We start from the raw sequence: 27,779 nt of genomic DNA, 5'->3' as shown, positions 1-27,779 counted from the left end.
TCCTGAAGAACGAGAGACATTGGGTATATGGCATTGCAACCCAGCCTGCTCTCATGGAGCTTTTAGTACTCCATGGTTGTTTATTGTATTTACTGAGAGAAACAATTTTTAACAGAAGCATGAGTTAAAAGGGACTCTTTTCTAGAATGTGAAAGAGATTAAAATGGAATCAGTACATTCAGGGCTAATAACTAATTTGTGGGGATAGCACATCATCATCTATAACTTTTAAAACTCATATCTTGGGGCACCTGGGTGGCTCAGTCGATTGAGCATCCGACTTTGGTTCAGGTCATGATCTCGTGGTTCGTGGGTTCAAGCTGTGCTGACAGCTCAGAGCCTGGAGCCTGCTTCAGATTCTGTGTCTCCCTCTCTCTCTGCCCCTCCCCCTCTTGTACTTTCTCTCTCTCTCTCTCTCTCTCAAAAATAAGTAAACATTAAAAAAATAATAAAATTCATATCAACATAAATGTAGCTGTCCTCGAGCTTTTATTAAATACTGTAGCAAATACGAAGTTTATGTGAGAGCTTCTCTGTTCCGTGTGTATTCTGGGGGAAAGTTCTCCTTGGACAAAAGCCAGTAGGCAGCTTTTGTTAATTGTGACCAAACTGCTCTTCCCTTTGTGCTTTGTGCAGTGGGCCTCCTTTTGGATCTTTACTGTTAGGAACAGTGAGGAATATTGCACACGTATTTGCATCTTCTGCTTTCCTCAGTGGTGTGCACGTGTATGTCAAGGAGTGAGGAAGTCTAGGCTTAACCTTGTAGTCTTGTCTCTCTAGTTTTTATGGAACTTTTGTGACAGCTATTGCCATGTAACTAAAACTTGAATTCAGCTTCTATGATGTATGTTCACATATATATCCAAAGGTACCATTTTTTCTCACTTTATTTCAAGGTACATTTATATTTATAGTACTTTTGTTTTTTTAATTCTTATGCTCTTCCCTTTGCATTTAACCAAATCTCTCCTGATAATTTTATTGAGTTCTGTTCAAGCACATGTTAGGCAGAAGCAGAGCCAAAGATTGAAATAGCCATTTCTTGCTAAGAATTAAGGTTTAATTCCAGAGCACGAGGGCAGTTGTTAAAGTCTGATAGTGATCAGAAAATTGATTTCTTGTTCTTATTTGTCTAATTCTAGTTCCAGCCAAACAGTTACTTAAATTGGTGGCTGGTATTCTCCATTTGTGCTGTTAAAACTTCTGAATGCTGTCTGTTTGGTCCGGAGAAGTGAGCAAGGCTTAGAACCATACAGTGTAAAATGAACCACCCTTTCCTGTCAGCAGCAGTAGGAGTATTGAAAATAAGATGGTGAAGTAGTACCTTTAGGTTTTTGCTTTAAAGGTGCCATGTAGAGAAAGTATAATGCATAAAGCATAACTTTGGGGGTTTATGATCAGTTGTAAAATATAAATGCCCTATGATGAACTTTGGCATCTTAAGTTTCAGACGGAACACATATAGCTCTGGATTACTGAAGTAGAATTTCTTCTTTTGCAGGATTTTGCTAATATAATGAAAATGCTGAGAAGCTTAATCCAGGATGGTTACACGGCTTTGCTCGAGCAGCGCTGTCGCAGTGCCGCACAGGCCTTCACGGAGTTGCTCAATGGTCTAGATCCTCAAAAAATAAAGGTAAAATTTCTGTCTTATAACTGGCTCATCAATGCAGGAGCATTTCAAGTGAATGTAGATGAGAACGAAGGCTTTAAGGTCATTGTATTACTGTACCTTAGACCCACCTGAGATTGCCTGAATCTGCTCCAGGTTGTGAGAAGCCGGTCATGCTCTGATTCAGCCATTATGGTTGCACACATCATACCACCTGGGTTTAGACTCTCTCCTTGCTCTCTACTTGGTGCTCATTAGAACGCTTGGCTTCTCCTCCTGCAAAAGCACTAAATCCAGGTTTTGGACTCACGTTAGTCACATCTTTTCATCCAGAAAGAATGAGCTAGGTGAAGAGTTTATGCAAGATTATAAGAGAGGAAAATGTCTTAATCTGTCACTAGTACCCATTTATATGCAAAACATTATGGTTTCAGTTATTCTAATCTGTCACAAACCATGCCTTCAAGGAACTCTGAGATAATGGTTCTGCGTCTTAAATACTTGATTTCAGTATAACTGCACATCTTTGCAAAATATATTTTCTATTTCTGTTTGGTCTTATCCCAATCATAGCAGTTAGTGAGATTTTATTACATTTTTTTTCTATTGTGGCTACCAGGTTTGTGCAGATTAGGCAAAATTATGTTCAAATTTTTAACTGGAGCATTTTTCTTGACAGCAATTGAACCTGGCCATGATTAACTATGTCTTAGTAGTCTACGGACTTGCTATTTCTCTCCTTGGGATAGGACAGCCGGAGGTAAGATTTGTAACAGAGATGATAAACAGTTAAAATATGCCATTTTAGAAGATATGTGAAAAATAGTTTTGCCACTTTGGTTTATTTCTTTCTGTGTACTTCCTTGATATTTTTTTTCTGAAATACCTGTTTGTGGTTTTTGTTTTTTTTTAAGAAAAATTAGTTTGTGATCCCGTTAGAAAAAAGCTATGCCAGACGACCAGTAGAAATTTACTTTTTACTTGTATAAAAAGTAAAGCACCTACTATATCGTTACAGATTTAAGAAACATGTTGAGTGAAAAAGACAAGTTAGAGAACATGACAAACATTGTGATAACCACTTATGTACAGTTTGGAAAACTTGTGCAACAATAGTAGATATTGTTTATGACTATCTCTGCCTTTTGTAAAGGTAAAAAAACACTGGCTAGCCCTACATCAAGTTTGAGATAATGGTTGCATTTAGTGATGGAAGGAAGGAATGGCCTTGGGGAGATTAAGAAAGGAGAGTTCAACTTTGTGTTAAGTTCTTTTAGTTCTGGCTACTAAGTATTTGGGTATTTTACTATCTTCTGGAGCACAAGCTTCCCTTAAGCACATAGAATCAGTGTATAGGTGTGAGCACACATGGTTTTCGTTACTCATGGTCCTCCAGTGCTCTCCTGCAAAGTTTCCTTAACTGCAGTGCACACAGCATTATACAGTTGACTCTTGAACAACATGGGTTTGAACTGCATGGGTCCACTTACACGTGGATTTTTTTGAAAAATATAGTATAGTACTGTGAATATATTTTCTCTTATGATTTTCTTTTCTGTAGCTTACTTTACTATAAGGATGCAGTATATAACACATATAACATACAAAATACATGTTGATCAGTGGTTTATGTTATAGGCAAGGCTTCCAGTCAACAGTAGACTTAGTAATTAGGTTTTTGGGGAATCAAAAGTTACACTTGGATTTTCAATTGCATGGGACACTTATGACCTCTGCATTTTTCAAGAGTCAACTGTACTTTGCTTTCCATGGTTTTTAGTTTTCAATAAAAGCCAAAATTTCAAAATTGCTGTAGAATTACCTCAGGTATAATATATCCTTTCTATCAACTTGGGCTCCAAGCTTCCTTGGCTGAGTGAAGCCCCCCTGCCTGCTACCTTATAAGGATCAAGTAATCTTTTATGTTCCCCTCTCATAGTGGTCCACCATCTGAGGTTCATTTTCCTTGTTACATGCTTGTTTCCTTATTATTTTTGTTTTGTTTTTAATGTTTATTTTTGAGAGAGAGATTGATTGAGGGTGGGGGAGGGGCAGAGAGACTTTCAAGCAGGCTCTACACTGTCAGCTCAGAGCCTGACGTGGAGCTCGAACTCACAGACAGATCATGACCTGAGCTGAAATCAAGAGTCAGACACCCAGGCACCCTGCCTTCTTTCCTTGTTCTTGATGTGACAGATGAATATCTTCTATTAAGGCCTGTCTAATTCTATTTTCTAATAGATTGTTGGAGATAGGACTTTATGATCTCAGTTCTTCTATTCTTGGCAGAGTGATAATATCTTAACCATGTTTTGCTTTATCAAAATTGAAGAAATAGTTCACTACATTTGTGATTTACTTTGAATTAATGAGACTGATTTAAAAAAACAAACCAGACATGGTAGAACTTGGACATTTAAAAGAATATCATCACTCAGGGTAGCCCCAGAAGTAAGCAGCGTATTTACTCCAGGAGAGCTCTTGCTTAAAACATTTTTGGAATGCCTCCTTTGGAACTGGCCTCAATGCTTTAATGAAATCCCATTTTGTAGTGACATTTCCTTTTTCACCCACAATGGGGTTACCAGGACTGCCTTGAGCTAAGTGTCTTTTGGATTTTTTCAAAAACAAAATTCAAAGCATGGAAGTTTTCCATTGTTGGGAATTTTCAGAAGAATGTACTCTAAGTTCTGTAAAGCTTTTGCTATTTTTAAGACTGAGTATTTATCTTTCTTATGCCACAAAACATTGTGGTAACATCATTGGAGTGCCAACGGAGCAGCACTTACTAGGAGATAGGTCATGGTGTGTTTGCATCTAGTCAGTCTTTATACCATGAATTCATACCTTTTAGTTTTAGCCAGCACATACTGGGCCCTCTGTGTGTGTGTTAGTAAATGCTCATTTGGTTGGTTGTCTGATGTGTCCCGCACCCATGTTTCATTCTGAAGCTGGATCACTTTGGTTGTGTCTCTGAGTATCCTATGATCAAAATTTATATGTTTGCTAAGAAAATAAAATGCCGAAGGCGTGATTTTGCCATAGAAATTTTTGGATATACAGTTTGTAATAGTACACAAAAAGAATCAACCTTCAGATAAAATCTGTTCTAGTCTTTCTTTTGTAGTGTTAAATGATCATTATTTTTATTGCTACTGAAGGAATTATCTGAAGCTGAAAACCAGTTTAAGAGGATGATTGAACACTATCCCAATGAGGGACTTGATTGCTTGGCCTACTGTGGAATTGGAAAAGTATATTTGAAAAAGAACAGGTTAGTAGGAATTGTACTTTTTTGTGCTCAGGGTGGATAACTCATTTGAAGTCTAAGGTGGTGGTGGTCCCTTTTCTGGAATTACATTGTTATTTTCTCTGTGGCATACTACCATAATTGTGTTTGCTTGGAGGAGCAGCATTTCTATATCAATGTTAATTATTAATTGAGTATGACCAGTCAGTTCAGCATCTAATGCTTCCTTTTTTTGAATCTTATAAGAACGTTTGGAATAAGGTAATGTGACACAAAAGATTGTATATTTTTTCTGTTAGTATATGTCACTTACAAATGGTGACTGAATTGATATAAGTTAATACTATATAAGTCTGATTATATGATTTTTTGGTTACCAAAATACCTATTTCCACCAAAAACCCGTATAAATATGGTTTTAATATGAGATACACATCTGTTCAAAGACATCATGAGTTAGAAATAAAAATTTGTTCTCTGAACTTACTCTATAGTTGGAATCATTTTTTTGTTTTAAGTTTATTTATTTTGAGAGAGATAGAGTGTGAGTGGGAGAGAGAGGGAGAGAGAGAATCCCAAGCAGGCTCCATGCTGTCAGCTCAGAGCCTGACTGGGGACTCGAACCCACAAACTGTGAGATCATGACCTGAACTGGAACCAAGTCTTTGGACGCTCAACCAACTGAGCCACCCAGCTGTCCCTATAGTTGGAATCCATACTCAAAGTTTAATATGTAGTTGTTCTCCAAATGTTTCATATCTTATCTTCCCAAATTGCTATATGACCCTTTGGGAATAGGATTATGCATTGGGCTTTAAAAAAGCTCTCTGTTCAGTACTTGCTTGCACAGCACATAGGCTAAAATTGGAATGATACAGAGAAGATTAGCATGGCCCCTGCACAAGGATGCACACAAATTTGTGAAGTGTTCCATATTTTTGGCACAATAAAGCAGTATAATTAACTGTAAAATAACAGTAACAAAAAGAAAACCCAAAATCTCCTGTTCTACACTTGCACTCAATATAATCGTAGGTATGTTAGATTACTTTATGAAGAAATAATTGTTGACTAATTGGATATCATTCATAGCTTTTAATTCTTAAATTTTAATCTGTCTTTTTAGGGGAAATTTTATCAGGCCTTTGGTACTCTTGGAAGCCCACTCTGGGAGTGTGCTTAGGACTTCTTTTATATATTTTTAAAGATTAAAGAAAGTTCTTTAACTTCCCAAAGTTAAGTTCCTGTGACCAGGCCGATTTATATTAAGAATCAGGTAGAGGGAGGGGAAGTGAGGGTTTAGCAATCATCTGTGTAGTAATAGCAAATGAAGTTAATTTCAAAGTTTAGCATAAATTGTTTAGGATATACCCTTTTTATTTTTATTTTTTAAGTTTGTTTATTTAGTTATTTTTTTTTTTTGAGAGAGAGAGAACATGAGCAGGGGAGGGGCAGAGAGAGGGAGAGAGAAATCCCTAGCAGGCTGTGTGCTGGCAGCATAGAGCCTGACACGGGTCTAGATCTCACAAACCGTGAGATCAGGACCTGAAGCCAAAATCAAGACTCAGACACTTAGCCAACTGAGCCACCCAGGTGCCTTTAGGATATACCCTTTTTAATGCAGCGGTCATATGCAGTTATTCACAAGATCTAGGAATAGATCGTAATGTGTAATATCATGGGAATTATGATAAATGATAAAGTCTTTGCTATTTTGAAAAGCATTTACATTTTGATTTCAAAATAATCTGGTGTGGGGTTCAATGTCTAATATGCTGGTTGTTTGCTGTTGTGATATGCAGTTTCTGGTAAAAGTTCTGTGAACTGTCTTACGGTGGATGGTGAATTTTCTGCAGGTGAATTTTTCTTCCCCATAGGCAAAAAAAAGGTTCTTAAATTGGGCAATCATTTCAAGATTTGAGAAAGCAGGAAAACTTTCTTCTCTAGTCTCAAGAGAATTATAAAGACTTGGTTAACTTTATAATCCAGTATTTTAGTATTCTTTTGCTGAATGGACTATGGAAATCGATTGACATTTTTTAAAAACATAAACCATAACTAAAACATTTCATATAGTTAAAAGTTTACATACACATTTGTTCTTTTAAAATACTGCTTTATGGTTGAAGATGTCTAGCATACACAGTCTCTTTAGAATTTTTTCAGAAGAGCGATTTTTACTATAGATGTCCTAATAGAGTTAAAAAAAAAGTATGATTGATTAATTTAATTGAAGGGTTGCCATTTCTCTACAGGAATCTAACTTATTAGTAAATAAAACAAATAAAAATGGAACAACCAAATTGTTCAGTTTTCTGTTTTAATTGTTGGAAACTTAAAAAAAATTTTTTTTTGGGGCGCCTGGGTGGCGCAGTCGGTTGGGCCTCCGACTTCAGCCAGGTCACGATCTCGCGGTCCGTGAGTTCGAGCCCCGCGTCAGGCTCTGGGCCGATGGCTCGGAGCCTGGAGCCTGTTTCCGATTCTGTGTCTCCCTCTCTCTCTGCCCCTCCCCCATTCATGCTCTGTCTCTCTCTGTCCCAAAAATAAATAAAAAACGTTGAAAAAAAAAAAAATTTAAAAAAAAATTTTTTTTTAATGCTTATTCATTTTTGAGAGAGAGAGAGAGAGAGAGAGAGAGAGACACAGAATCCAAAGCAGGCTCCAGACTCTGAGCTGTCAGCACAGAGCCCAGCATGGTGCTTGAACTCACGAACTGTGCGATCATGACCTGAGCTGAAGTTGGACACTTAACCGACTGAGCCACCCAGGCACTCCTAATTGTTGGAAACTTTAAATAATAAATTACAACTTTAAAAGGACTAGTGTGCACCTACCACAATAAAGCCAGTGTCCAGGCAGATTTGTGTTTTAATTTATATTACTTTTATAGTAAGCAATGATAATGCTTTTTAAAAAAGTTTTTATTTTAATTCCAGTTAGTTAACCTATAGTATTATATTAGTTTCAGGTGTACAATAATAGTGATTCAACATGCCTGTGTTTTTTAAAGAAAATATAGGTTGTATTGAATATTTCTCTACAGTGATTTATCAGATGTATTCTTAGTAAACTTGAAATCTCTGTGACTTTTATTGTGGGGAATGAAAATTCTTATCACAGCTTTAATATCTTCTTTCTTCATAATTCTGACTTTAGATTTCTAGAAGCTCTTAATCATTTTGAGAAAGCAAGAACCTTGATTTGTCGCCTTCCTGGAGTGTTAACTTGGCCCACAAGTAATGTGATTATTGAAGAGACTCAGCCAGGGAAAATAAAGGTAACCATTGATTTTTGCAGAGAACTTCTAACTAACTCTAAAGAGCTTCTAACTGCAAAAACTAGTTTGCACTGACTGACCCAGGTATCAGGAGACAAAAAGGTAGGGACACCCTGTCCTCAGCATCCCCACATGTATTTCCCCTTTAAAGACTAGTGAGAATCACTAACATCTGTTAACTGTTTCCTATGTGCCGGTCACACAACTTGCATTTATCATACCTTTAATCTGTACAGCAACCCTACAAGATGAGTACTAGGAATATTCTTATTTTACTGTAGATTAAGTTAGGGAGGTTAAATGATGATCTCCAGGTTAAACAGCTAGGAAATGGTGGAGCTGGGACTTGAATCTCGGCATTCTGACTTGAGAGTATGCATTATTATTTTTTTTTAAGTTACTTATTTTGAGAGAGACAGAGACCATGTGAGTGGGGGAGGGGCAGAGTGAGAGGAAGAGAGATATAGTCCCAAATAGGCTCTGGGCTGTGTGGGGCTGGAACCCACAAAGCCATGAGATCATGACCTGAGCTGAAACCAAGAATCAGATGCTTAACCAGCTGAGCCACCCAGGTGCCCTGAGATCATGCGTTATTAAGGAGTATGACTCACTGGTTATACTTAGAGAAAGGTATGGCATCATGGTTTCATCGTGGTGACTATAGTTGTTAAGATGGTACTTGAGGACTTAGTAAATAAATTTAGTCTCCTATCCAGAGGCATGGAATGCTTTGCTACTTCTGAAAAGACTAAGTTACGTGTGGATTGACTAGAATAGGCCTTTACTTGTGGAGAACTTGGTGTGTGTACAGAACTTGGCTTTTGGCTGAAGCTTTTAAAAGCGCAGGGGTCAACTCTTACAACTCAATAATAAAAAGACAGTCCAATTAAAAGTAGCCATTATACTGGAATTTAAAAAAATAATAAAAAGTAGCCAAAGGATCTGAATACCTCTATCTGCCAAACATTTCTACAGGTAGCCAGTAAGCATGTGAGACATGTTCAACACCATTAGCAATCTGGGAAATGCAAATTAAAACCATAGTGAGATAGTACTTCACACACTAGGATGGCTGTATTCAAGAAGGAAGACAAGTGTTTATAAGATGTGGAGAAATCAGAACCCCCATACGTTGCTGGGGGACATGTAAAATGCTCTGGCAGCTTCTCAGTAGGTTGAAGATAGAGTAACCACATGACCCAGTAGTTTCACTTCTGGGGATATACAGAGAAAGGAAACCATATATTCTCACAAAAATGTGTACATAAATGTTTATTAGCAATATTATTCATAATAGTGAGAAAGTGGAAACAGCTCAAGTGTCCATCAACTGATGAATAATAGTTAAACCAAACCATTCATAAACCATTCATAAAATTGTATAGTGGTCCTCCCATAAAATTGTGTATTATTTGACCATAAGGAGTAATGAAGTACTGATAAGTACTACCGCATGGATGAACCTTGAAAACGTGCTAAGTAAAGGAAGCCAGACACAAAAGATTGCATATTTTAGGATTCTATTCATCTAAAATTTCCAGAATAGGCAAATCTATATTTAGAGACAGCAAGTAGATCAGTAGTTCCAGGGGCTGGGGGAGTAGGGGGAAATGGGGAGGGATGGGGTTTTTGGTTGGGTGATAAATCCGTTCTAACTTTAGACTGAGGCAGTGGTTGTGCAACCCTGTGGACATACTGAAAGCCACTGAGCCATATACATTTTAAACGTGTGGATTGTATGCTATGTGAATTATATCTCAACGGAACTGTTGAAAAAAAATCATCGAATGTTCTCTTTGTAGTAAATTGGGATGGAGACAGAGGAGCTATTGATAACGAAAGCCAACACTGGAAGCATGGCCCAGGTCTCTTGGGGGCGTCAGTGGCAGTGGGGTAATTCTCCAGGGAATGCACAAGATGCTTGAGGGTGATAGGATCCCAGGTGATGTGCCTCTGGCAAGGAGGAGCAGGGGAGATTCCTCAGGGTTGCTCTGCCTCCTCTGACCCCCTCTGAATGCCTAAAGGACACTTGAAGAGCTAACCTTGTAAAATGAGCCTTGATGATAATAACACAGGATAAGATTTTGATTCTGACATTGAAATTCTGAAACTTTTGTTCAGTCTTTTTTTTTTTTTTTTCTGACTCTATCTCTGGGTATGTCTCAGCCTCCTTCTGAAAGGAGAAACTTTAAAAGTTGTATGTAGTTTATTCTTTGCTAAAAAACATTTAGTCATTCCTATGCTGAAAATGTTTTGATGGCAAGAGGTTATTGAAATCATAAGGACTGAGAAATTAGTGTTGTTATAATATATGTGTTGTTATAATATATATAATATAATATAATATAATATAATATAATATAATATAATATAATATATAGTGTTGTTATAATATTATTTTTGTTTATTTTTGTTTTAGATGCTGTTAGAGAAGTTTATTGAAGAATGCAGGTTCCCTCCAGTGCCAGATGCCATTTGTTGCTATCAGAAGTGCCGTGGATATTCTAAAATCCAGATATATATAACTGATCCAGACTTTAAGGTACATAATGAACATACGGTAGGACAGTAACTTGCAGAATTGTGCCTTAAAATGGATTCAAAACAGATTCTGTAATTGGAGGTACCTAAGTTCTCTGGCTTGTCAGCAGTTTTATGTCTTGTCTCTTGTCTTTACCCCATCCCCTGGACTTCTTAGGTCTATATCATCTCACATAGGGACCCAGAGCCAGTCACTAAAGAAACTCTGAGGGCAGGGAGTGACCTGAGAAGGCAGGCTACCTAAGTCTATTTCAGCTTTCTAGCCACTGTTTATGTTCTTTAGGAACACTGGAAAGAAAATGAGGTTGTTACCTCTGATTTGTTGCAATTCTAATTTCTTACAAAATTTGAGCCTAAGAATCTAAGGGCCATTGTGACCACTGAATTCACTCCTAGAGACCTAAATCTGAAACCAGATCTGGCACTTAAGGTTACTTGGCCTTACTTTATTCAAGACAGTAGCTGCCCACTGTTCCTGGTTAGTAGATCAGGTGAATACTGTTTATACAATATTTGGTATTATAAAGAATAATGCAGCTATATGCTATGGAAATGAATATGTCAGTCAAGTTCTCTGTCTCTAGCACTAGGCATTTTGGGGTATAAAAAGATTGTACTTCCCTAGGAGAGAATGTGATGTCTAGTTATGTTTGCCACGTGAATGCAGACAGCTCTCTTTTATCTTAATATGTGTGTTGTGATTGTGAGGGAGAGTGTGTGTGTGTGTAGACATCTTTAAAATGTATATTAAAAATTGTTTTAAACCCATAGGGTTTTATACGAATCAGCTGCTGCCAGTACTGTAAAATAGAATTTCACATGAACTGTTGGAAGAAATTGAAAACAACAACTTTTAATGATAAAATTGACAAGGTAAGTTCACAAAATAGCTTGGAACTTTTAGTATGTCTATTGTATGTTGATTTTTTTCCCCTGAGAATATTCAGAAAAAGCTTTAAGTGAATATAAATTCCTTTCTGTGTTGTTGTTTTTTTTAATTTCTTAAAATATTTATTTTTGAGAGAGAGAGCATGCGTGCATGCGAGGGGGAGAGGGACAGAGATAAAGAGAGACAGAATCCGAAGCAGGCTCGGGGCTCTGAGCTGTGAGCATAGAGCCCAGTGCAGGGCTTGAACTCAAGAGCCGTGAGATCATGACCTGAGCCGAAGTCGGGCACCTAACTGACTGAGCCATCCAGGCAACCCCTTTCTGTGCATTCTAAACATAACTAAAAGTTTTAAATTATTATTTGAATGATAAAGTAGAAAATCAGTTTTTGTTGTTACTTTATACTGGTATAAAGGCAATAACCATAGAGACCTTTAATAAACTGTTTAACCAGTTTTTACATTGGGAATGTTATGGTTAAAAATAAAAATTTAAATGTCTAATGGTAACATTCTGATGTAGAATTGGGGTTTCAGATTTTTTATTTTCTACCAAAATGTAATGAGATAATTTGTACTAAGCAATTAACTTAAATTTGGTACTCCCACTTCTTTTTGTGTTTTTTCTTAATTAGCAAGGTTATAATGTTAATTACCATTAGCTAGGTGTACTTTGAAAGAAGGCACAGTTTTGTAATCTAATTTGCATTCATAGAATTTGTTTCTGATTCGTATAAGCTATTGACTTAAAAAAAAAAAAACATTTTCTACACTGCTTAGCCTCATGTAATCCCCTGTTGTTGTTGGGGAAAAGAGTAAGGTGCTTGTGCGGTGTCTTCTTAGCAAGAGGAATTATTCAAGTTTGGTAGAAATAAATGCTCACATTTTATGGCAGTTTCACATAGTTAAGTAACGATACAATGATATGAACAAATAACTGTTGGCGTTGAATCACTTTTGCTGTGTCTTACATTAACTGAGTTTCTCTAGTTACACAATGCTCCCTTAGTGGTCTTAACCATGCCTATGGGTTGAAATATACTCTGTCAGTTAGTCCTCTTTCACTAGGATGTATTAAAGTAATACACAATGCAAATATCTCGTAATTTACAATAAGAGGAGTTCATTTCTTGCTGACATTGATTGTCCTAAAGTTGTGCAAACTGTTGCCAGGGTTGGGCTGTAGCATCTCCAGTCTACGTAGCTGTATTGTTTCTGAGATGCGGTTGAAGAGTGACTGGAACGTGTTCTTGTGGCAGAGGGTGAAGAGGAATAGCTAGTCCATTTGGTGTTTCTTAAAGCTTTCTCGTGGACGTAGTGTATGTTATGTCAGCTCATCTTGCATTGACCAAAGCAAGTCATGTGGTCAGCCCTACAGCTGGAAGTATATTCCTTCTATAAGGGAGGCTCCGAAAGTCGGAAGACAATGGGCAGGGACTTTCAGTGCCTCCCTAAAGGAAGTTTCTGATGTATCTTGACTATTTCTGATGATTAAAATGGTATGCATCTATAGATTTATGCAGAGATATAGCACTTGTTTTTTTAATCAAATAGGATTTTCTGCAAGGAATTTGTCTTACCCCTGACTGTGAAGGAATCATTTCTAAGATTATCATTTTCAGCAGTGGTGGTCAAGTTAAATGTGAAGTAAGTATCTAATAAAGGGAAAATATTACCAAATTGTTAATCAAAACATTTACACCTTTTAAAATATGATTTAAGTTTGTAGAAGTTGTACAGTCTTGTGTTTTCCAGGAAAAAAAAGTTATTTAATTTAAGAAAATATAGGAAATTTTAGGATGTGAGAATATACCTTTGCAATGAAGGATTCTCACGTTCTTTAATTTCCTAAAAGAGGAGACTTTTGACATTTCAGTTTTACAGTTTGAACTCTTTGATAATCTTGTTTCCTTAATCCTCAGTAAACTTTTGGGTATTAACGAGGGTGGGGTTCTTAGGGAGGGGGAAGAGTTTCGAAGGATTACCTTTCACTTCACAATATGGAGGGTTATGGGTTGTTCTAATGGTATTTGTAGTTTATTTGATCTGCTCACTCTTAATTTTTTTTAAGCTTCCTAAGGTGTGTCTACTCTTTTGTTCCTCTTTTCAGTAAATTGTTTTGCTAAAATTTTCTGGGCTTTTGTCTGGGTCAGAGCATCACCACTGTTCTCTATCAAATTGAACATTGCGGGTGCTTCTGAAATGCTTGTTGCTTGTGGTTTTGTGCTTTATGTCATGGGAGTATGAGACAAATTTTGGATGTCTTTGTTTTATTTAAAGTTTGAACACAAGGTCATAAAAGAAAAGGTTCCTCCAAGACCTATTCTGAAACAGAAATGTTCTAGGTAAGATTTTTAACAATCAATTGGTAGTTTAATGATGTCTATTAGAATGTAATTCTGTTAAATGCAGATTTCTGAATTACGCTGTGTTTTAAATTGGCTGTGTACACACACCCAAGTAAGTGGTGTTTAAATGAATTTTGTGGATATTTAAAACTTGAAAAGAGAACTAGCCTAGAATGGTTAAATATCAAAAGCTTGAGTAAGAAACATTATTTGAATTTTAAGTAAAATTATGACATTTGATGCTGTGAAATGACGTTTGATTAGATTTGGCATTTAGATAAAAATTATACACTTAGCTCTCAGTTGTTTAAACTTTAATTCCAAAAGCATTTTTCTTTTTTTATCTCTCTTCAGCAAATATTTTTGAACCAATGACTATTTCTCACCCGAAAAAACTCAATATACTGTCAGAATTATTCACTTCTCTATATATATGTTGTTTAGATCAAATAATTCCAATGCTTTTTCTTTTTCTTTTTGGTCCTGCTTCTTGTTTTCCATTCTAAGAAGTGATTTTTTTTCATCGTTTGTGACCAAGAAAAAGCAAAAGAAAAGATGAACAGAAATATTTGTTGAAGAGAATTCTTTGTAAACCATATCAACCAAATTCCAATGTTGTGGGCTATCATTAGGATGTGAAAATAATATTTTACTGTGGAATCTTTCTTTGAAATGAATGTACATATGCATTCTCTTACCGAGTAATTTTTACTATTTCTGTTTACCCTAAGCAGTAACTTATATACATGGTAATAACATTTGTATAACCTATACATGCCAGCCTTAATTATAAATCACTCAGTCATTGAATTCTTGTTTTCATGACACAAGTACCCTAATTTTAACTGAACATGTGTCAACAGTTTTTGGTATTGAACAGAAGATGCAGGCCAAGTTCTGAATTCAAAGGGCAAATTCTAACTTACTGCTTGGAGAATGGTTTCTGTAATAGGCAAAGGAAATAGTTAATTGAGTTTATAACAAAGGTGGATTACCACTAACTGTAAATGCTTATCAGCCTAGAGAAGCTAAGACTGAAAGAAGACAAAAAATTGAAGAGAAAGCTCCAAAAAAAAGAAGCAAAAAAATTAGCACAAGAAAGGATGGAAGAGGACTTAAGGGAAAGTAATCTGCCCAAAACTGAAGAGCAGAAAGGTATGCTGAAGTCCAAGGCATGATGAGAATAATATATTCTTGCTTAATATGTCCGTCTTACTGGGCATTGTGTTGCTACCGAATTGAAATTAAGAGTTCAGTTAGTATGTTAATACCGTCACTTTCTTGTGTTGCTCTGGATGGGGAGAAGTTGGTGTAAAGAGCACTGAATTTGGAAGCAGTACATAGGGATTCAAAATCCTAGTACGCGGGGATAGCGGTACACTAACATGGGGCAGAATCTGTGTCCATGTCCTCATCTCCAAAGTGACGGTGGAAATAATAGCTGACATGCATATTCTGTGTTTAGCAATGCTCTGAACCCCACTGTGCAGATATATGTGAATGTTGAATGTGAATTAGCTGAATGTGGAATTAGTTGAATGTGAAATAATGTTGAGTTCAAATAAAGAAACTGTTCATAAAAGATCGATAGAGATAACCTAACCCAGCCTTCTGTTTTACGTTCATCTTGTCATTATTCCCTGATCTACATGGGAAGGTCTCAGTTGTTATACTGTTCCTGTGAGTATATTTACTTTCAGACTTTTTTCTTTTTAAACACTTTTTTAAGTTGATTTATTTATTTTGAGAGAGACAGAGACAACACGAGTGGGGGTGGGACAGAGAGGGAGGGAGACAAGAAGAATCCCAAGCAGGCTCTGTGCTGTCAGCGCAGAACCCAATGTGGGACTTGAGCTCATAAAACTGTGAGATTATGACCAGAGCCGAAACCAAGAGTCTGAAGCTTAACCAACTGAGCCACCCAGGCACCAAGTTTTTTTCTTAATTAAGGTTTTTTTTTTAAATTGAGGAATAGATAATGTAACATTGTATTAGGTGTACATTGTATTAGGTGTATTTAGGTGTACAACATGATGTATATATGGCATATTTGTATATATTGCAAAATGATCACCATAGACCTATTAACTTCCATCACCATACATAGTTACAGAAATTTTTTTCTCATGACTAGAACTTTCAAGATCCACTCTTCTAGTAGCTACTTTCAAATGTGCAATCCAGTCTTATTAACTGTAATCACCATGCTGTACATTACATCCCCAGGACTACTTTCAGTTTTCAGCTGAAGGAAGTTAATCTTTCTTGTTTTCTACTGTGATGGCTGTTCCCAAAATGAAATATTTCCTCTTGTTTTTATGTTTTATTTAGTATTCCATTAATGTTTCACCAATCAAAATTATCTTTTCTACTGTAAAAGTCTTTGGTGAATGTGTTTTAATTTTGCATGCTTCAAGGGGCTAAATGGCCCTCTGTAAGGGAGATGCCTGGGTTGGGAACATGAACTTCTGAGAAATTTTCTGAGAAATTTTCCAGCTTGGAATCAACAGCTCCATGGGATCCTGTGATTTAGGATCCAATAATAAGATGAAAAACCTAATAGTAACTACCAAATATTAATTGAATTCAACTGAATAAATGATCCCTTCAACTCCAGAAAACACTCTTTGCATTCTTAGTGATTAAACATAGTTATTGAATGTAAATGTTGATAAGGCTGGGTTAGGATTGTTGAGGAAAGTAACCCTATTTTGGAGGAACTGAGTTTTTCGATGTTACATGAGTGGTACAGAGTGAAGGAGTACTTAACTTCTGATGTGTTTGGTTTAATGTGACTGTGTTTTCAAACATATTGCTAAGCAATTATTTTCCAAATTTCTTGAGTTTATTTAAAACATTAAGAATTCCTCTGAACCGTACTTTACGTTATTATGTAATGTTATATTATTTCTTTCTCAGTTTATATCTTTGCAAATTGGCCCCGTTGCTTACTTTAACTGACCACTTTTCTTTATCCTTAGAAACTGTAGACAATGTTCAGAGTTGCCAGTTCCTTGATGACAGAATTCTGCAGTGCATAAAGCAGTATGCTGACAAGATAAAATCTGGTATTCTGAACACTTCCAAGCTTCTCAAAGAATTGCTTTCTTGGAAGGTTTTAAGCACAGAAGACTACACAACCTGTTTTTCTAGCAGAAATTTTCTAAATGAAGCGGTGGACTATGTCATTCGTCACTTGATTCAAGAGAAGAATAGAGTAAAGACCAGGATATTTCTGCATGTTTTGAGCGAGCTTAAAGAAGTGGAGCCCAAATTAGCTGCCTGGATCCAGAAACTGAACAGCTTTGGTAATGCCACTGAACTCGAGGGCTGCTGTTTATTAGTAGGAAGGCTGGATATATCTGCCTCTGAACCCTCTTTTTTTCTGTCATCATATATGATTTTTTTAAATGTAGGACCACAAATTTGTCTGGTTAAAAGTACTGTTTCCTCCCAATTCACAATTTAGGTTATTTTATAGATAGATTACGGTTATAGATAAGTTACCTTTTCAAAAGGTGTAAACACAAGAAAGTTCAGTCACTTAGAAAATCCAGTCCTATATTTTGCTACTATTTGTAAATGTGTAAACTACGTGAATAGTAGGCACAGTCATGGGTAAATAGCACCCCACCCCCCACCCCACCCCCAGGCAGCTGTCCGAGTGCCCTCTGGGACCGTGCAGTTCTGTAGACAGATTCCTTAGAAAACTTAGAGGAAAGAATGGATGGAACTAATTGCTTAGGATCACAGAGGGCAATCCGTATCTAAAGATCATGAGAAAAATTCTCTGAGGTTGAATCACAGGATTATAAAACTCTGCTACTACTGTTCCTGATTTTCCTAATTTGGTTGAGGAAGACCCTCTCCTCCCCCCAAGCAGCCCAAGGCCATGCAGGGACCTCAGAAAGCAGCTGCAGATAGAGTTGTTGTCTAACACTAGATTGAGAGTTTTCTGGGTACCTACCAGGGCACTGTTTACCTTGGTGACCGTGATGGCAACTGGCCTCAAATGGTAGATGACTCCGTTGGCAGCAGTTGGATACAAGGCCAGTAGGAGCCGTAGCAGGGCAGTCCAAAGAGTGAGCCTGCCAGGCCTCTGCAAGTCACACGGATCTGCTGGAATTTTTAGGGACAGGGAGCTGTTAGAATTCTAGAGTTTGGGGAGTGTATTGATAAATTTCTGTCAGTGGAAACAAAGTAGGCTAGAAGCAAGCTCAACATAGTTGATAGCTGAGTGTTGCTACTTTGAGCATAGGTCTGCATGGGTTTCTGGTCCCAGAAAATCACTCTTAAGTGATCAGGTTGTCATTAGCATCTACTAACAATCAAATAATAAATTACAATGTTATTCTCACTTTAATCTGCTTTGGAAGATAGGCTCAGGAGAAGTAGGCTTTCTGGTTATGTTTACCTGGGCAAGAGTGCCTGCCATTGTTGCTTTGGGTAAACTAGAACATTTGAGCCTTATAGTTCACTGATGGAAATGTTAATGTGGCCTTTTGATATAATTCACATTTATTCTGTAGATTAAAGTATCATTTTAATAAGTATGTATGCATAGTATTTAAAATTGTTTCTATTTAAATTACTTCAGGCATGTTAATTAAAGTAAGGCTGTACTATAATCCTGATGTAAAACTCATATATATTTAAGGCAAGTAATTTCCAATTCTTGGAATTTTACTTCTCAACAAAAGTCTATACTGTGGAGTCACATCATGTGCATATTTAACATGAGAGGTCAGGTCACATGCAGGGTGTGGGAAGAGGTTAACATTTTAATACTAGAAGCCATCTCTTGCCTTCCCTTCAGTGAGCACATTTTTCATGCATCATGACCACTGCAAGGTAACTATTTCATCTGGAAGAAACCGCCATCCAAGGTAATTTTGTCTCAGCAGTCTGCTTCATTTGCTGACTGATAAACCATGGCCAACACGAGGTGATCATGCTGTATCAGAGGCGAGTGGGAAGACAGAACAGAGCCAACCTTTGCCTTTTGGTGGCTGTTGGTAGGGTCAGGGCTCACCGCCCCTCCCTCAGTAGCAGTACGAGTTTGCAGCTACTTCTTTCTCTGATTGGGTAGCAAGTGGAGTAACAGTGGGAATAGTGACTATCCTGATTTTGGAGGAGGGTAAGGAGCCATTGATGGAGGGATTGGGTGGGGGTGGTTACCCATGTCCTGTTTTAAAGGCATTTGGGAAGCTTTTGCATATTACTGATTTTTTGTTCCTGTGAAAGATATATAGAAAAGCACTGTAAAATCTTGCTAGCTTGCACTAATTAGGATGAACATCATTTTGAATTAGTGAAAAAGTTGTTATATTTTTAAAGGAATTTAATGCCTGCTTTCATTGCCTCAGTCTAGTAAAAATAACTTTATAAACTTTTAATATACGAGCTATTTTGTAAGAAGCTTTTGGTCCATCTTATTCAACTAATAGAGAAGAATGATTGTCATTAGCCTATCAGTGTTAAGTCATATTCTAAAATGCAAAATAGCTTGAACAAGTTTATGTTCAAATATGTATTTTTCACTGAAAATGTAAGCAAATTATAATTGAACTGCTTTCAGTAAGACTGAGTGTGATTTTACTGTAAATGATTTTCCCTTTTTCTGATTTGGGTTTTGTTTTTATTACAGGTCTAGATGCCACGGGACCTTTTTTTTCTCGTTATGGAGCATCTCTTAAGGAGCTTGATTTTAGCATCATGACTTTTCTCTGGAATGAGAAATACGGTCATAAACTAGCCTCTATAGAAGGAAAGCAACTGGATTATTTCTGTGAGCCAACATCATTGAAGGAAGCACGATGTTTAATATGGCTGCTAGAAGAACACAGAGACAAGTTCCCAGCGTTGCATAATGCTTTAGATGAATTCTTTGATATAATGGGTATGTAGACTGAGTTTTAGTTTATGTTATATCTAAGGAGGAAAAATATCTCCGAAGGACCTAGCTTATTTAATACTTAAAAAAATAGTGAGAATTATGGTACAGTCAGCTTATGTGGGCAAATTAGTGATTAAGAATAATGATTTTTTTTTTTGTCATAGAATCTTTTTACTCTGTTGAGCCAAGTGTTATAGAGATACTCAGATGGGTATATTATACTGACTACGTACCATACTGTTCTCATTTTAGGTACTTTAACAGTATCAGGGCAAAGGTTGCATATTAAGTGGACAGAATTTATTAGTAAATGGTTTGATGTTTAACATTCAAGAAAACATTGCCCTGCAGAGGAGGTGATGTTTGCAGAATCTATAAATAGCACATCTGTTGTAGTGGGAAGAACTTAGAATTGGGAGTTAGGAAAAGTAGGTTATGGCCCAGCTTCTTCTCTAATTCAGTTCATTAAAAACTTTGTTTTTACTACTTCTTCAAGGCCCCTGCCTGAGCTGGGTGTTAACCAGGAACTCAGAAATGTTTATACTAGTCCCTGCCCTCAAGACCTTATGTTGTCGAAAAGGGAGTAAGATGAAGATACAAATAACTATAATATGGCCGTAAGCTCAATAAGAGAGGATCAGAAAGAGTGCTGGGGGTTCAAATGGAGGATCAAGCCCTTGTGCTCTTCCTGGGGAGGGCGAACCCTTGGTGCAGCACTGGAGTCCAAGCTGTGAACGGGGAGGTAGTTGGACACCTCCCAAGTTGACACCTGGGATTAGAGACATGGGGTTGAGGAGGGAGTCAGGTCACCTGTTTGGGTAGTGGCATGGAGTCCAGTTTGGTAGAATAGGAGGACTAGTAGTTAATTCCTTAGTTTCCCTTGGATCTTAGTTTCTTCATCATTGAAGTGATAGGATTTAGAGCCATTCATCTGTGTGGTCCCATTTTGCTTCAAAATTCTAATATTCTTAGATTCTATATTAATTTTAACTTATCTTTGGTACTACATGTATGTCTTATGATAATCTCCCACCCCACCCCAATCCCTCAGCATTCCTTAGTATTTGCTTTACATGTTGTCAGCAGTTAGACCTAAAATTTCATGCTTTGTTTTAAAGAGCGCATTAAAAAGTCCAGCCTTGTACAGAAGTATCACACATTACAAATTTCATACGTATAAGGAACTGAAAAGCTTGCTTTTGTTCTGGGTCTTAGGAAGGAGCACATTCAAATATAGATGGCTTATTTTTCCAGGACACAGCTTCATGGCTGGAGGTGACGTGCTTCTTGATAGCCTGAATTTATTGCCGTCAGTTTGCTGCTGCTGGTAGTAAAATACTGTCTGGGGACTGAGCTTACAAAACCCGATGCATGTTTGGATCACACAACAAAATAACTAAAAAGGACACAATTCTTTCTTTGTGTGCATTTTTTCTGATTCTTGTGTTCTGTACCCCAGATATACTATGACTGTTCCTCTGCTTTTAGTCATAGAGTCAGGAGCCACCAACCAAATGACTAGCCATCCCAACAGATTTTCTCTCCAAGAGCTGTGCTTCTCACCCTTACTCCAGACATTTTCAATTTTGTCTCTTTTCATTTAAAGGGATGATTATATTTCTTAAAACTTTTCAGAATCCACTGATCTTGTACATAAAAACATCCAGTCCTATCACTAATTCAGAGTTTCAGCCTGTCTCCTGAACTCTGCATACTGTTTTACTGTTGGTAGTTCTTTGTAGACAACTAAAAGGTCCCTTAAGAGCAGTGTGCCTGAACCCACTTACTGTATCCCCAGAGACCTGTTTTTCCTAAATTTATCTCAGTAACATTGTTGTATATCTTGTATATACGCAGGAAACCCTGAAAAAAGTCTTGATTCTTCCTTTTCCCTATTACCCCATATCTAGTCTGTCACCCGTTCCAGTAAGCTTTATCTTTGATCTCTCCTCTCCTGTCCATCTCCACTTCCCTAGGTCAGAACCTTAATAAGCGTTCCATGATTAGACCACGCTGGTAGCCTCCAAACTGGTGTCTGTTCTTTAGATCTTCCCACTACAGATCTTCCTCTTATATTGCCACTAGTGACTCTTCTGGAACATCTCTTTCATACAACTGTAACAATTCTGTTAAACACTTGCTTAGTTTTGCCTACACATTAAATTCACATCTGTGTGATTTATCATCACTCTCCCCATGTGCCCTGTGTACATACACCCCACTTCTTGAAGGTGTACAAACCCTCCTCGTACTTTTCCTGCCTCATGTCTTTGCTCCTGCATTTGCTCCAGGTACGTCCTGCCCCTTTGCTTGTTTATTTCAAGTCTCATTTTGATATTGCATCCCTCTCTGAGCCCTCCCTGGCCTGTCATTGGGCCTTTATCCTTGAAAACTGTATTATTCCATCAGCTTTGTTTCCATTGTATTTATTGGGGCACTTGGCACTCTGGGTTGCCCGTATTTGCTTGCTTGTGTATTTGTACAACATAAGCTTAGAATACAAGCGTATCTATGACAGGGATTATTCTCTGCATCTTTGTATTCACAGCACCTAGCACGGAGTTTGATATCTAGAAGGCACTCAAATTATGCTGAACTAGATTGACATTTTGTGATTCTTTGTAGTTGGTTTCCATTTAATTGGCCATTTGCTCTTGGTTTCTAAACTAAACTTGTGTCAAAGCAAAATAAGGAGCAAAATATAGTTGATGATAGTAGTGTCTGCGGTGATTTTCTTTAAGGCTTTAGTGTGCTGTCAGTGTAAAAATTTCATTTTCTCACAAATTATTGGTATTTTCCTACAGACAGCCGCTGTACTGTATTAAGGAAACAAGACAGTGGTGATGTGCCGGTAGGTTATTTGATTGCTTTCATCGTGTTAATTTGTGTTAGCCAAAGGAAGAGAGGAGTACCCAGGCCAGTGTTTATTTACATCACAGGTGGCATTCTAGAACCAAACATGGAGGATTTCTGGCTAACATATACTCATTTATAGAATGTTAATGCCAGTCTTCCTCTTGGAATTAGAGTGACAATCAGCAATCAGCAAATTCAAGAGGCTTAAATTAGACAATGTCCATAAAGTTTCGCAACTAATAATTGTTAGTCTCAGAAATAGGGAAGGAGTTGAGTCATCTCCTGCCTAAAAATGAAAAGTTATCTGTAATGATTAAAATTCTAATGTTTTGTTCTGTAAGGAAAACAAAGAGACTTTGTTTTGAATGGCTCCAAACTAAGTTAAGTTAAAATAATTCCAGAGTCGTTTTTCTTAGTAGGTTGTGGCAGTTTTCAAACAGAAAGATGCATATTTACTGATTTTTAGGATCAGGTCATCTGTACTTGAAACTTTTCTTAATCTGCCTGTGAAATACTGCCCAGCTAAGTATGGAAACACAACTAACACACCCAGTGGGAAGTTAAACGTCTTCTAAGTCCACTGTGCCTCAGAGTTGGCTAGGCGTAGAGTGTCCAGTTTACCTTAAGAAAAGGAATGTTGGGGCGCATGGGTGGCTCAGTCGGTTAAGCGGCCGACTTCGGCTCAGGTCATGATCTCACGGTCCGTGAGTTCGAGCCCCGCGTCAGGCTCTGTGCTGACAGCTCAGAGCCTGGAGCCTGTTTCAGATTCTGTGTCTCCCTCTCTCTGACCCTCCCCCGTTCATGCTCTGTCTCTCTCTGTCTCAAAAATAAATAATAAAACATTAAAAAAAAAAAAAAAGAAAAGAAAAGGAATGTCATTGAAATGGTGGTAGCATATAATCGGAATTACTCTAAAAGACTGATTAATTACTTGAAATAACATACACCTTATTAAAATGTTGGACCAAGAGGTGGTTCAGTCGGTTAAGCATCCGACTCTTAATTTCATCCCAGGTTATGATCTCACAGTTCGTGAGATCAAGCTCTGCATCGGGCTCTGGGCTGACAGTGCAGAGCCTGCTTGGGATTCTGTCTCTCCCTCTCTCTCTGCCCCTCCTTTGCATGTGCACACACACACACACACACACACACACACACACACACTCTCTCTGAGAAATAAAACATTAAAAAATTTTTGGAAGCAATTTTAGTTATAACAGTCATTATTAGGCTTTCTCTTATTTTCTATTATAAATCATAACACTAGGGCTAACATATGAAGTGTTATTTTTGTTCAGCATTTTGTGTATATTCAATTTGTGGCTAAAACCAGTATATACTTTATACAGAGCTTCATCATGCTGTTATTTGAGTGTTCTTTGTTTTTTTCCCCCATTTTTCCAGTTTAATTCTGCCAAGATAAAAAATAAAGGCAAGAAAAAGAAGCCAAAAGATTCAAAGGTATGGAGTATTTTGGTATTAATTCTTGTCTAAAATAGTTAATTGAATTTATAAATTAGAATTAACAAGTTCTTGGGGATATTTTGAAGTACTTTATAGAGAAAGACTTTTTTTAGGATTTAAAGATTTGCTCCAAGCCCATGAGCCATATGGGCATTATTTATCTTCTGGGGGGTTCTTCATGGCTGTCATGTATGTGGGAGCTCAGGAGGGCAGGAGTTGAGACAGTGAACAGATAGATACTAGAGGAGGATTAGAGCAGCTCTCTGTAAGTTCTGCTAAAACTTGGCTTTTTATCTTTGACATTTGAGTTTTTTTTGAGCATTGGAAGCTACCTGAATGTTAAGTTGGGCCTATTTATGGGTGTTGAAACTTTATTACTATGTGTTCCTGTTCACAAGGAAATTTAGATAAGTCTTACATATTGGCAATTTGCATGCATATTTATATAAGCATTCATTTGTTTTAATGCTAATTTTTTTTCATGGAATTTTAAGGTAGAAAATTGTTTTCATTTTTGTGTGTTTTAAACTAGCCTATGTTAGTGGGGTCTGGAACATCTTCAGTAACCCCAAATAATGAGACTATCACTTCAGGTGAAGACCACAAGTAAGTAAAATTGAAAATGTGTGCTTCAAATTTTAACTCAAGTGTATTAACTTAGCAAGTGGTATTAATTTAACATAATTTAAACTTGTGTTTTATTTCTCTAACTTCACTATCTAAATATGTGCATCTGTTATGACAGCCTAGTGTGATCCATCTTGGTTGATTTTATAATATGGCTTGTCAGCATTAAGAATTCCTGCAAACAACATTAAAATCATTGGGCTAATGACATTCATCAGATAAGTTTGGGAACTTACTGTATGCAAGATACTATGGGAAAGATTTAGGAAATAGTCTTTAAAATGTTCAGTGAAGAGAATTTCCTACTGATAATTACTAGCATATTTGCTATAATAGAGAGGAAGATGTTTTAGATGTTCAATCTTAGATGTGAATGATTTTCAGTGGCATCTAGTTGTTGAAACTGAGTTTTCAGAAAACAAGTAGACATAAGAAAAAGTAAAAGTAGTGAGTAGCAATGACCTTTTTGTCATATTCTTTTATGAACCAGAAACCCATTTTTTTTCACATTTCTTTTTTTTTTTTAATTTTTTTTTTTTTAATGTTTATTTATTTTTGAGACAGAGAGAGACAGAGCATGAATGGGGGAGGGTCAGAGAGAGAGGGAGACACAGAATCTGAAACAGGCTCCAGGCTCTGAGCCGTCAGCGCGGGGCTCGAACTCACAGACTGTGAGATCGTGACCCGAGCTGAAGTCAGACGCTCAACCAACTGAGCCACCCAGGCGCCCCCACATTTCTTAAAGGAGTTGTCATAAGAGCTGCTTTTGCACATTTTCATGGATTCTTTAAATGGAGGAATTATTTTAAGTTCAAATAGTAATAGTCCATACTTAGACAGAACTTATGTACCAGGTACTATTCTCAGGGCTTTACATATACAAATTCATTGAATATACTCTTCACCCTGGGAGATAAGTACTGTTATTATGTACATTTTACAGATAAGGGGATTCATGCACAGTGTAGTTGAGTGCCTAAGAACCTGAAGCTTGTACATGTCTGAGCCAGGATTAAACCTGGTAGTCTTGTTTTAGAACTCACAAACTGCTACATCTTTTTAGAATGCAAAATCGTACACTTTAGCAAAAGAATCTTTTTGTTAAGTGTTTTACTGGTTCCAATCTCACTTTAGCTTAAATTAATAGCAGTTATAACAAAATCTTTAACAAGTTATAATTAATATAACATTGATACTTTTAAAACCAGGAGTTTCAAAAAATTTGTTCTTGGGATCAAGAGTAAGTAGTTAGTTAAAAGTGCTTCCTTGGAGGTTTATAAATGTATACACACACACACACACACACACGGTTTATAAATGTCTACACACGCGCACACACACACACACACACACACACACACACGGGTAACTTTTCTGCATTTAATTATCTGGTAGTGTTTTTTTGCATTGTAAGGCTGAGTCGTATGTTACTATCTTTGTTTTAATTTAAATATTCTGGGTCATCTCAAAGTTTAGGACTCACAAAAAAAATTTCTTTTTTTAATCAGCAGACGCAATCCAAATTCTGCAGGCCCATTTGTGGTACCTGACCACCTTCGGCAAGATGTAGAAGAATTTGAAGCTATCTATGAACAGCACAGCAGTGAATATGTTGTCCGTAACAAGAAGCTGTGGGACATTAACCCAAAACAAAAATGTTCAACTCTGTATGAGTAAGTAGTTTAACATTCCTACTAGTATTATTTCATACTGAAGCTGCCAGTTAAAGATTGCAGGTTGTTTAATTTGTGTCCCTTTTGCTTATTAAAGGAATCATTTATTGGCTTACAAAGTGGGGAAGGAAAGTATTTTTATGGCTTTTGTCGTGTAGTGCACAAAGTTAACTGAGGGTTTTTAATTTTAAATTTAGAATCCTGGAGCACCTGCGTGGCTCTGTTGGTTGAGTGTCCCAACTCTTGGTTTCAGCTCAGGTCATGATCTCACCATTCTTGAGATGATTGGAGCCCCACATCGGGCTCTACACTGACAGCACAGAGTCTGTCTGAGATTCTCTCTCCCCCTACTCTCTCGCCCTCTCTCACTCCCTCTCTCTCCCCCTGTCTCTCCCTCCCACCCTCCCTCTTCTCAAAATAAATAAATAAACATTTAAAAAACAAAATAACCACAGTGGTCTGGCTGGACCCAGGCTCTGGTACTTGAGGGCAGCCAGGACCTTTTATAAGTAGATAGATAGATAGATAGATAGATAGATAGATAGATAGATAGATAAGTAAAGTAAATAAAATAAATAAATAAATTCAGAATACTACTAATAATTGGTTTTGTCAGTTTGAGCTGCTAATATAGATATTTTCTGTCTCTGAAACTGACCCTGGTATGTGCTGATAGGACTGTAAAAGTTTCCAGCCATATCTTTCATCATGAATTCCAGGGTATACAGTACTCCTCCCTTATCCTTGGTTTCGCTTTCTGAGGTTTCACTTACCTGTGGTCATCCGCAGTCCGGAAGCAGATGATACTCCTTCTGACGTGGTGTCAGAAGGTCAGTAGTAGCCTAATGTTACGTCACAGTGCCTGTGTCACTCACCTCACTTCATCTCATCACAGAGGCATTTTATCTCCTATCATTGCAAGAATTGAGTGAGGATAGTGCAATAAAATTTTGAGAGAGAGACCACATTCACGTAACTTATATTACAGTATATTATTGTAACTGTTCTATTTTATTTTTAGTTATTGCTGTTAATTTCTTATTGCACCTAATTTATAACTTAAACTTTATCATAGGTATATATGTGTAGGAAAAAATAGTATAGGGCTCAGTACTATCTGTGGTTTCAGGCATCCCGGGGTTGTGGAACATCTCTCTTGTGGATAAGGGGGGAGTTCTACATTTGACAAGGAGTCCTATTATTATTTGATCTCATTGTTCTTTTGCTGATGGATGCTGTTGTTTAGCATCTCCTAAGTCCAGTGACAAGTAATGTAGCTTGTCAAAGTGTTGCCCTTTTATTGGGTAATGAGGATACCAGGATCCCATTATTACTTCTGCTGAGGTAA

At 37.2% G+C, this 27,779-nt stretch overlaps 1 protein-coding gene, 1 long non-coding RNA gene and 1 other non-coding gene across 11 annotated transcripts in view; 2 read left to right on the top strand and 1 right to left on the bottom strand.

The window, feature by feature from the left end:
• TTC3 (tetratricopeptide repeat domain 3) overlaps positions 1-27,779 on the top strand; it is a 127,229-nt gene that overhangs the window by 56,118 nt on the left and 43,332 nt on the right. For 7 of the 8 annotated variants that reach the window (XM_042957015.1, XM_007090458.2, XM_042957017.1 and 4 more), the window contains 15 exons: positions 1,502-1,636; positions 2,292-2,372; positions 4,774-4,886; positions 8,019-8,139; positions 10,559-10,681; positions 11,452-11,553; positions 13,122-13,214; positions 13,848-13,912; positions 14,934-15,070; positions 16,897-17,223; positions 19,563-19,814; positions 22,616-22,662; positions 24,072-24,128; positions 24,664-24,737; positions 26,267-26,431. In XM_042957015.1, coding sequence (XP_042812949.1) covers positions 1,502-1,636; positions 2,292-2,372; positions 4,774-4,886; positions 8,019-8,139; positions 10,559-10,681; positions 11,452-11,553; positions 13,122-13,214; positions 13,848-13,912; positions 14,934-15,070; positions 16,897-17,223; positions 19,563-19,814; positions 22,616-22,662; positions 24,072-24,128; positions 24,664-24,737; positions 26,267-26,431 — 1,892 coding nt within the window. The remainder of the gene's footprint in view (positions 1-1,501; positions 1,637-2,291; positions 2,373-4,773; positions 4,887-8,018; positions 8,140-10,558; positions 10,682-11,451; positions 11,554-13,121; positions 13,215-13,847; positions 13,913-14,933; positions 15,071-16,896; positions 17,224-19,562; positions 19,815-22,615; positions 22,663-24,071; positions 24,129-24,663; positions 24,738-26,266; positions 26,432-27,779) is intronic. The other variant, XM_042957013.1, reaches the window with a different exon arrangement.
• On the bottom strand, positions 1,039-27,724 carry LOC122230718. Of its 2 annotated transcripts, none has more exons than XR_006207768.1 (4): positions 27,205-27,724; positions 17,883-18,034; positions 1,744-1,899; positions 1,039-1,622 (listed from the first exon to the last, which is right to left on the bottom strand). It is a non-coding gene; the product is annotated as an uncharacterized LOC122230718 (long non-coding RNA). The 2 variants fall into 2 exon arrangements; XR_006207769.1 differs by lacking the exon at positions 27,205-27,724 and adding an exon at positions 26,242-26,324.
• Positions 5,697-5,802, top strand: LOC122230791. The gene has a single exon (XR_006207876.1). It is a non-coding gene; the product is annotated as a U6 spliceosomal RNA (small nuclear RNA).

The sequence above is a fragment of the Panthera tigris genome, chromosome C2 (assembly GCF_018350195.1).
Source record: "Panthera tigris isolate Pti1 chromosome C2, P.tigris_Pti1_mat1.1, whole genome shotgun sequence".
NCBI classification, from domain to species: domain Eukaryota; kingdom Metazoa; phylum Chordata; class Mammalia; order Carnivora; family Felidae; genus Panthera; species Panthera tigris.
This window is presented reverse-complemented; position numbering and strand designations above follow the sequence as displayed.